The following is an 11,161-nucleotide window of genomic DNA, read 5'->3' on the forward strand; positions in this document are numbered from 1 at the left end:
GACAAGTGGGGGGTGCCAGGATTAGAACCCAGGTCCTTCTGTTTCCCAGGCCTATGCTCTGTCCACTAAGCCATGCTGCTCCATTTATTTTAATGTCCAGCTCCCCCTTTCGGCTGTAAAGTTATTGTGGGCAGGGAACATGTCTACCAACTCATGTCATAGTCAAGGTCAACCCTCCCTTGACCCCACAGCTCCCTCCAGTTACCATTTCTCTCCAAACTTCTTGAGAGCATTGTTTACACCCGCTGTCTTCACTTCCTCTCCTCCATCCCCTCCAATCTAGCTTCCTCCCTCTTCACTCCACAGAAACAGCCCGCCCTAAAGTAACCGATAACCTTCTCACAAAATCTAATGGCCTCTAATCCATCATAATCCTAGACCTTTCAGCTGCCTTTGACACTGTAGACCACCCCCTTCTCCTTGAAGCCTTAACCAACCTTGGAGTCACTAACACTGGCCTCTCTTGGTTCTCCTCTTATCTCTTCAACTTCACCTTCTCTGTCTCCTTTGCTGGCTTCTTCTCTGCCTCTCGCTGATAGTAATGGTCCCCCAAGACTCAGTTCTAAAACACCTTCTATTCTCCCTCTACATCCACCCCCCTGATTTCAATTACCATCTCTATGCAGATGATTCCCAAATCTACGTCTCCATCCCAGACCTCTCTCCTTCCCTGCCATCTCACATTTCCTCCTGCCTTCGGGTCATATCGACTTGGCTGTTCCGCCAACACTTCAAATTAAACGTGTTCAAAACTCAACTCCTTATCTTCCCACCCAAAAGCCTGTCCTCCCCCTCTCTTTCCCTTCACTATAGGCAACACCACTATCCTCTGTATCTCACAAGCCCATAACCATGGCATTATCCTCAATTCATCTCGTTCCACCTACAATATTTACCAAATCAGTGTCACCAAATGCTGTCGGTTCTACCTTCACAACATTGCTAAAATCTGCCCTTTTCTCCATCCAAACAGCTATCGTGCAGATCCAAGCACTTAGCCTATCCCGCCTTGACTACTACATCTGCCTCCTTGCTGGCCTCCAAGCCTCCGTCTCTCCCCACTCCATACTTCACTCTCCTGCACAGATCATTTACCAACAAAAATGTTCAGTCTATGTTTCCCCACTCCTAAAAACCTCCAGTGGTTGCCCACCCACCTCCGCAAACAGAAACTCCTTACCGTCGACTTCAAAGGACTTAGTCAGATCGTCCTACCCTACCCCACCAATTTCCTACTACAGCCCCACCTGCACACTCCGCTCCACTAACACCAGCTTACTCACTGTGCCCCGATCTTATATATCTCACCACCGACCCCTTTCCCACGTCCTCCCTGTTGCCTGGAACTCCCTCCCCCAGCCATCTGAGACCACACTCTCTCCACCTTCAAAGCATTATTAAGGTCACATATTCTCCAAAAGGCTTTCTTCCATTAAGCCCTCTTTTCCCAGCTTCACTTTTCATTCAATCATATATATTGAGCGGTTACTGTGTGTGGAGCACTGTACTAAGCGCTTGGAAACCTTCCGAGTCATCTGTGCACTTGGATCTGTGACTCTAGGACATTTGATATTCACCCCACCCCTGATCCCACAGCACTTACCTATCTTTAAATTATATTCTATAAATTACTTTTCATATTAATGTCTGTCTCTTCCTCTAGACTGCAAGCTCATTATGAGCAGGGAACATGACTGCTAATTCTGTTGTAGTGTGCTCTCCCAAGCGCTTAATACATTGCTCTGCATATAGTAAGCACTCAAATACGGTTGATGTACTCTCTCGAGTGCTTAATATAGTGCTCTGCATACGCTGGGCGTTCAGTAAATAGCACTGATCGATTCAGTTTAAAATGTCACGCTCATGATTTGTTGTGTTTCCCTCCACATACTCTTAGAGAATCATATTCAGCTGAAATTCTAAAAAAACAAGAAAAAAAAAATTGAAGCTACAATTAACTGTAATGGTGCTACTGTAGGAGGAATAATTCAACATGATTCTGTATGAGAAGGAAACTAAGTGCCAAATTTTATCTTTCAGGTTTCCAATGCACACAGTCAGCAGATGGATGATCTCTTTGATATCCTCATTAAGAGCGGAGGTAGGTCCGAAGTCGCAGTAAAAAAATTTAGGAAAATGACTTTGAGATATCTGTTTTTCACAGAAATGGAGGGAAACTAATTCCCATTGTCATTTTGGTGAAGGGTACCAAAGTCACTCGAAGTGAGTGAAAGTAAACAAGATCTGCAAATTAAAGGATGATTTCAAATTAGTTGAAGCTGGTGTGTCACACAGCTCTTAAGACTCTGGCTGTGTGTATTTGTGCCCACTTCTGGACCCACCTGAGTTTTATTGTCTCAGAGGAATATCTTCCCTTAAGCCTTAAAAAAAAAATAGAAATTCCTCAAGTTTTGCTAATTGCCAAAACGTGTCCCTTTTTACGAGCATCTCTATAACACACATATTGTGATTGTTGAAAAATTTGCCATCTAATTTCAGGATATTAAAACAACATGTATAATAAATGAGGAACTCACCACTAATGCAGTTTGTAGCTCCAAAAAGAGAACCAGCTGAGAAACGGGAATTTTGTGGCAAGGTCACAGATGTCCTAAAAGATCACATATGATTTTAGAGAGAAAAATGAATTGAAGCATTTTGCTAAATAATTCATAACAAAATGATTTCCTAAAGTATAATGATCAAAACTAGCATCTGGAAGTTCCATTCATAGCTAGAAAAAAAGAAGTGCATCAGCAATCGTAGGAGTCCAGAGTTTGGCTGAAATAATGCAGAGATCTTAATAGAATAGAGGAAATAAGCAGTTCTGACTACAGTACAGTAGTTTGGGAGAGCTGACTTGCCAAGAGAGTCCGATAATAATTTCATTTAAAATGCAAAACTGAAGTTAATCCTACTTAGAAAATCTGAAAATGTAATGGAAAGTTTGTGTATAGTTCAGGTCTGGATTGACACACTAGGTCCCAGCTTCTTTTTTCTCTCAAGAAGCCAGATAACCTTGACCAAGTCACTTGATATCCCTTTGCTTTTTATCTTTAGAACGTCTCTGATAAAAACGTTTGAACTATTGCTAAGGAGTTCTAAAAACCTTCTGGGAGGTGTAAGCAAAGGAAACATAGCAGAATGAACTTTTAATTTTAAATTCAAACTGAAATGTTTGTCAGTAACATTATGCATTACTGAAACTAGGCGGTGGGTGTCCATGCGTAAACAGTGTTTAGTTCAAGAACTACATTAACCTTGAAAATGGATTAAACTCATATGTGAGGCCCAAACTACTTGAGAAAATTAATGCCAAACGACAGAAAAGGAAGGAAATAGGTACTCCGAGTTTACAGGAATTTTTTTAAAAAATGAATTCGATAATTGACCCTTTTGTTTGTACTTTCTGGCCTCCTGTGGAATATGGAGTGGGAGGGAAAACCTGAAAGATATGACACTAGGCAGACTAGCTTTAGAATTGGAAACACACCTCAAGGCCTCCCGCACAAACGACTGTGAGGTGAGGCTCGATTACAACACTCACAGAGAGGAAAAGTTTTTGATGGCATGATATCAAATTAGTATAACATTTCCCATTGCTTTCATAAGAGTACTACTAATAATGATAGTGCTGAGATTTAAATAGCTGATTGTTAGCCTCTAAGCTTGGATTTCAAACATATGCTAAAATCTATATTTCTGCTTCTCAAACCACAGTCTTGGAACTGACTGCCGAGAGTGAGAATAAACATGAATTGAACACTAGCCTGATTGTGTAAACTGACCTGCAAAACAGATTCACAGAGTTGACTATACAAGTGGTAATCAAGACATAAGCAGGGCCATTTATTTGTTTAGTAATCTCAGCTGGTCATTACCTTCATAAGAGTGTTGTCATTAAATAAGAGTTTTGACTAGCATGTCTGTATTCTGTAATAATTCAAGGCGCAAATGATGCTGTGCAGCACAGACATTCTCGAGAGAAAGTTCAGTAGAATGAGAGCAGAGCGAGAACACGACCTTGTTTATTCAACTATATTCAGATAAATGAGCAGATGGCACGTTAGAAAGCCTACTTGACCTGCCTAACTGCCACATCAAAAAGTCTTTACCAGAAACTTCCAAAGATAAGGCCCAAAAGTGTGAAAACAAAACAAATGATCAGCCCGTTTTCAAAGAATAAAGTCAAAGTAACAAGCTAGGTCTTTGCACGCTAACCTAACCTTACCAGAGATAACAGAAAGGACAGGAGCCTCAATTCCGTGCTCTTTTCCAAAATTTCACATACTGAATGGCATGAAAAGTCATGTACCACAGCAGAGTTTATAATGTCCAAAGGAAGTGGAATATTATTCGGCACAGGCACCTCCTTTTTGAAAGATATGCAAAGAGAACGATACCGCACGTCTCTCAGCATAGCCTTACAAGTCTTACTTCCAACAAATGAAATAATGATGTGACCTAGGTGAGAAAACCAGGATTCCAGACCTTAGCTTATAAAGACAGAGAACACCGCGAAGGTATAAGCTGATAGCACTCCTTCCTAATGGAATAGAATTGCTTTGAATTGCCTAAATTCCCAATGAACAGAAAAGTGGAAAAAGTACAGAGTATGCACTTACGTCCAACCCTTAAACTAAAGTGATCCATCAGTCTGAGCTCGTTACAAAGCTGCCCTTAACTAAACGGGGAGCCTATTACTGTTTGAAACCAGAACTCTACGTGGGTGTTTTGTGTTTTCCTCCCAATTCTAACTTTCAGGGTCTGAGGCTGATAAGTCCTTCTGCTTTGAAACGAAAGGGACCACCTAAGGGCAAGGCCAGGGCCAAGCTAATACACTGCACTGAGAGAACTCAAGATGAAATTGCTAGATGAACTAACGTATTACCTTCTTTATGCTAACAGAAATTTCCTTCCCTATAAAAGAAGAGCCCTCTCCTATTTCCAAAATGAGACCAGTTACAGCCAATATTACCACGATGCCTGTAAATACAGTGGTTTCCCGACCACCGCCCGAAGTCCAAATGGCACCACCAAATTCTTTAGAACAAATGAACAGTTTATCGATCAGCTTAGAGAACCAACTCGAAGCTTTCTTGGACGGAACTTTACCCTCTGCCGGTGAAATTCCTCCCCTGACAAGTAACAGCGAAGACAGAGATTTCTCTCTCATAGAGGATCTCCAGAACGACTTACTCAATCACTCCGGTATGCTGGATCATTCACACTCGCCAATGGAAACTTCGGAAGCACAGTTTGCTGCAAATAATTCCTGCTTGTCACTCGACCTCCCTGACCCCAACTTAGACAACATGGAATGGTTGGACATCACCATGCCTAACTCCTCAGCGGGGCTCACTCCTCTCAGCTCTGCTGCTCCCAGCGTGTTTTCCACCGACTTTCTAGACGCACACGACCTTCAGCTGCACTGGGACTGAACTGCTGTTCCAAAGCCTTTTGAGTTCCGTAGCTATGAGTACACATAAATGACTCTGAGTGGATGGTTTGAGGACTCGGTCCTTAATCGCACAGTTCTAATTGCAATTGGGTTTTCGTAGCATGATTAGAAAAGGTAAAAGCCTTGAAATAATTCTGGAGGAACGTTACCGCCTACAGCAGGGGGCTTCTCTACATTTCTACACAAGAGTACAGCAAAGGGCTGTGTGAAAACTCACTTGAAAAGAAAAATTAAAAGCAATTGGTAAATGGACCTAAATGATGGACAGTACCACTAGGATAAAGAGTGAAGAGAGAGTAGCTGTAGGAATTAGCGTCAGGATTCCTTTGTAACATTTAAACCAACTGCATAACCTCCGTGGTCACCATCTAAGACCCTGAGTTAAAAGGGAGACAGCTCAGTCCAATTTAACCTTCTGTTAAAGCAGAAGCATAAAACTGTTTCGAGCAAGTAAGAGATCACTGCACTTGATTGTTCCTGTAGACAGCCTGAGCCAAAATCAAGATGCATTAGGCGGGGAAAAAGGCAACTGAGAGCACTGGCTGGTTCAGTGAAATTTCCCCAGTGACTGAAACCTTTGATTTGTTCCATTTGGAATCCTGCCTTTGAATTGTTCTATACTGTGGTTTTGTTTTGTATCCTTTTTTTTTTTTTTTTTAAAGTCCTGCATTGGATTTTAAAGATTAAATCATGCAGGGGAGATCCTTGATTGCATCCAGAGGATTTTGGAAAATGCAGTCAACCAGCAACCCACATTATATGAAGTCCAGGTATTTTGAGAACACTGAAAACTTCTATAGCAACATTCTGGGCTTTTTTAGTTTGGTTTCAATATGTATATCGGATAGTTCTTTGTACACTACTTGACACTGTAATCTGTACACATTTTTCGGAGTGGGCAGGTATTCAGGAATCCTACTGGTTTGGATACCTTGAATATTCACCAAGTAAGCATCCAAATTTAGTTCCCTTTTAAAAGAACTATGACAAGCTTCAGGTAAGCAAATCCATCTGGGAGTCCAAAACACCCTCTAGCATGAAATATTTTCTAACCCAGTCAGTTGAAAATAGAAAACACAGGGATAGTGTCTCCGGGCTCTAGCAACATTCCCATAAATAATGACTGTGTTGTAAGGGCCACCTCTTTTTCTGTTTCTTTGAGTTGTTTGTTGAGACTAACATCCTCTTCCAGCTTCACACATTTATTAGCTAGCATCCATAAAAAGATCTCTAGCTACATTTTCAAGTAGTATTTAGAAACAAAACAAAATCCTAGATATAAAAAATTGGGGATTCATATGAGTATGTTTTTTCCTCCACCAAGGGAAAAAAAATTTTGATCACCTTTATGCTGGATAGTTTTGAAAAACGTTTAGATGTAACTATTGTTCAATGCAGGATTTCAGTATTGTTTTTAGTTACTTTGAACTCATTTTTGTAAATAAGAGGAATTGCTATCTGTCATCGGTCTGGGTTTCTGTCGGGTATAAAAGTTAAGTTACCCTCACTCGTACTTCAGAATTAAAGCTTACATCTATGATCAGAGAAACTCAAGGGCTGGATTCCTTCTTTTTGTAATTAAAAGTCTTTCCATAAAGACCAAGAGGGAATCAGTCAAGTCCATTATTCTGAAGGAATTTGTAAATCACTTCTATAGCTATATTCTTGAAAGTCGATACCATTTCACGAATTTTTTTTTCCTTTCAGTTCTACCTAATATTTGCTCCAGTTAGGGTAAATTCTGTTGTGCTTCTTTTTGAGAAAAAAGACTGCTCTCATTTATCTTTGTAAAGTGACTACTGTTGCTATGGCTTTTCCATCAGGCTTTTTTTGTTGTTATTACCGTGCATATCAAGCCACATTTACAATGCAGAGCATAAACTATAGGTAGAAATGTTTCAGTTCATCAGTTTAATAACCACGATTACCACACCTGGACTAATGTATGTTTGCATACACAATCTATTTTTGTAAACCCAGATTTTGTGAGCAGCCAGATCACGGGAGATGCTGTGTCTGCCCTTAAGCGTTTATTGCGTTGTAAGGCGCTAATTAGGTTTAAAAAAAGTGCTGGTGGTGTGATTGTACACCAAAACTTCATAACATGGGAAAATTGATATTTTTAAAAACGTACCCACTTCTGATAAAGAATTGGGAAGACATCCCACCCACAAATAGTTCGATGATATCCTCTAGACTAAGTTCATTATGGGCAGGGAACGTGTCTGCTAGTTCTGTTGTATTTTACTCTCTCAAATGCTTAGGACAGTGCACTGCACATGGTAAGCTCTCAGTAAATACCATTCATTGATTAATTGATCTTACCCTCACTACTGTGCTTCAGCCTTCTTATAAATTTGACATGTGTTCCTTTGGGTATCATCATTTAATAATCATCTGACATCAACTGTCCAAGTAATCCCCCATCTGTCATTCCCCTTCGCCACCTACCATTTTGGCTTTGGTGGTAAGATATGCACATGAAATCATTATTGCTCTGTAGGATACTTTGTTTTTGAATGGTATCATTGTATTCCAAATAAGTAGCATATAATGATAGACCAAAGATGATGCTGCATAACAAACAAAATGCCCCCTCAACCTATTTCACTATATGTAATTGAGTATGCAAGGGAGGGAGCTGGTAGTTTACTAAAGTAATTTTTTTAAGCTCAGATCCAGCCACAACACAAAGCAACAGGTCAAGACTGAACCCATCAATTTTCAGCAAGGACATAGAGTTTAGAAGTGGTCCTATGATACCTTACTGCAGAAATAGTATTCACTGCCAAGGAAATGGTAACCAATCTATAGGAATCTATAGTCTCTTGGGACTGTGTTCCTACCCTTCCTTCCATTTCTCCCCAGTACTCAGGGGATCTCTCAGTATCAATCTTTGCTTTCTGTTTCAAGGATCAGGAGTGTGGGGAGAGAAAGATAGTAAAGCTCTTATAAAGATCATTTCTTCTATAGGGAACATGATCACCTCGTGCATTTCAGAATAGCATCCATTGGACAGCCTTTTGTGGTTTAAAGTGGTTTGTTTTAAGAATGTTTTTCCTGAAATGTGCAGGCTCCTGTATAGTTCTTACCATTCGTACATACCTGTGTGTGTGTGTGTGTGTGTGTGTGTATATATATATATTTACACTTACCTACACACACCCACTCCAGTTTTGTGGAAAGATTCTTGCTTGGATAATATTTGTGTGTTTTATATGCATATTTTTGTAACACTGAAGAGAGTACTCAAATCTTTGACATTTCTAAAACAAAATAGTGACTTCTGTAATGGTCATCACCCAACTGGAAGATTCTCTCTCAGTGTACCTGAGCAAAGCTGCAAAAGATACATTGGTACCTAGTTGACCGTGCTGCCTGAAGAAGGCAAAGATAATGTTTTGGCCAAATTGGGTAGTTAGTTGACACCCCATTTTGTCAGAATAAAGACCGCTAAACAGAAGTCTAGATTTTTGTTACCAGAGCGAACTCCCAAAAAAAAAAATGGTTTTGGTTCTTTTGAGCTTGTATTTTGAGACAGTTTCAAGTATATATTCATACTATTTCTCTGATGGGTGTGAACGTAATCTTTCTCATAAAATTTATACAGCTCTTTAAGAGGAATGGATAGCAAGCATTTTCCAAAAAAGCAGATACATCAATGTTGAGGAAGAATTTTTCACTTAGTGTTCAAAATTCTTGGATTGAATAATTTGAATCCAAAGCTCAGAGGTCAAGAAAATAAGCAATAGATGAAGGTTTTGTTTTGGAATTTGCCTGTAGAGGGGGAAATCAGTGCTGAATATTGCTAACTGAATGGGATGTCTAGTACAAATACTAATAGTAGTTATTAAGTGCTTACGGTGTGCAAAGCACTGTTCTAAGCACAGGGAGAAAATGCACAGGTGGGAATTAAACAGGGTCCCCATCCCTCACGGGGCTCACAATCTACAAGGCTACTGTCCTGTTCTGGAGGTCACAAGATCAGAGTCAATACAATCGGAGAATACTTTTAAACTGGAAGGGGCATGATGTATTTTAAAATGCAGGCAGGCTTAATGTTGCATGAACATTTTGCTGGCATCCTTACTGCATTACAATTAAACTTAAGTGACTTCAATTAAAACTGGAAAAGAATTAGGATATAATTTCACCCAGTTACGGTCAAAACCTTAAATACTGAACTATTCTTCACTTGTTATTTGATTGTTAAGTTCTATTTGCAGTCTACCTTTACTAAACGTTTTACTGTAAGTTGCATGTTAAGACAGTTTCAATGATTTTCCAAGTCACCCTACTCTGTCAAGCAGGACTAATAAGTTGTAAATAACGAACACAATTTTGACAGGAGGATTTCCAACGGAATCCTTACATTTGAGGGCTGTAATTCAAAAGCTGCACATGTTTACACAACAGCTTTGTTACTTTCACTGCTCTGTTACATCATGAAATATCTTGCTGGTGTGACTTGAAGTTCAACAACAGAAAGGAAAACCTTATTGTACCAGTCTGCTGAAAAAAGAAAATATTTTTGGACGTATAAATACGGCTGTATTATGTCTAACAGAGCTTCATGCCAACTGCTTTGAAAACAAGGCTTTAACAAAGTTTATACAAACACCTGAAAATATACCAAGTACCTCTTTAGATTATGCTGTAAGAAAATTTACTCTTGGGGGGAGGGAAGAGGAAAGGGGTGAAGGATCAGATAATCAAAAGGTTTTTAACCTCAAAATAAACAATAGTGATGCAAAAACTTGCATAAAAAGGAACCAAAGGCATTGCCAAGTATATTGCCAAAAGGAGGCACTTTCTATTTTCAATTTGAGAAACCCAGTCTCAAAGTCAGTCAATCCCCCAAATGGTATAAACCTTTTAAAAAGTTACCATTTTCATCAAGATGTAGATATTTCTCAGTTGTTTTTGTTGTATAATAATGGATTTTTGTTTTGTTGGTTGAAAAACTGTAATTAATAGTAACATCAAACTTCCGCTTTCCAAGTGGAAGGGTTTTTTTTGTTTTTTGTTCTTTTTGTTTTTTGCTTGCAGTAGAAATGCTTAACGTGATAATAGGTGTTTCTCTTCTTCTTTTCATAGTCACATCATGTCTTAGCATCTCACTTTATGGAAAAAGAAGACAGACCCTAGTCTCTAGAGAGAGAGAGCCCTGTTCATTTAAAAGCACTAGTTTATTAAACAAAAAATTATGGCAATCAGGGGGCCTATTATTGCCTTTATTAAAAAAGATGCCTTTGTATTTGCTGTTTGCACCCCTGAAATCAATTCCATATCATGTTTGAATGCCATACATTTTGCACATTGTACTGTATATATGTAATGCATACTGTATTTTTATATGTGTAGCACATTTATCATCAAATATTTTGTACATAGTGGCAATATTGTAGCTAATGAGGAAATGTTTGATATCTCAGCATTTTTGCATTTTTGTGTCTCAAATAAAAAAACATTTTGATGTACTGTAATTGTTTGTTAACCACATACCTGACGTTCCAGTGATATAGCCATTGCAGCTATTCCACAGAAACGTGGACCAGACGAGCCCTTAAAAATGCTGCAGCTGGCTCTGCCCTTTCTTTAGAAAATGGGAGGCCTCACAGATCACTTCCCTGGCAATTTGGGGTTTTCCATCACGGGTTGTTTGCGTGTACTCACCTCCCAGAGCTGAATTTACATACC

The 11,161-nt window shown here is 39.4% G+C and overlaps 1 protein-coding gene across 6 annotated transcripts in view; it reads left to right on the forward strand.

The window, feature by feature from the left end:
- Positions 1-10,947, forward strand: part of MRTFB (myocardin related transcription factor B) — a 224,048-nt gene extending 213,101 nt beyond the window's left edge. For all 6 annotated transcript variants that reach the window (XM_029058491.2, XM_029058494.2, XM_029058493.2 and 3 more), the window contains 2 exons: positions 2,041-2,101; positions 4,909-10,947. In XM_029058491.2, coding sequence (XP_028914324.1) covers positions 2,041-2,101; positions 4,909-5,441 — 594 coding nt within the window. In that variant the 3' untranslated portion in view covers positions 5,442-10,947. The remainder of the gene's footprint in view (positions 1-2,040; positions 2,102-4,908) is intronic.
- The last annotated feature ends 214 nt before the right edge of the window (positions 10,948-11,161 follow it).

The sequence above is a fragment of the Ornithorhynchus anatinus genome, chromosome 2 (genome assembly GCF_004115215.2).
Source record: "Ornithorhynchus anatinus isolate Pmale09 chromosome 2, mOrnAna1.pri.v4, whole genome shotgun sequence".
In the NCBI taxonomy this organism is placed as follows: domain Eukaryota; kingdom Metazoa; phylum Chordata; class Mammalia; order Monotremata; family Ornithorhynchidae; genus Ornithorhynchus; species Ornithorhynchus anatinus.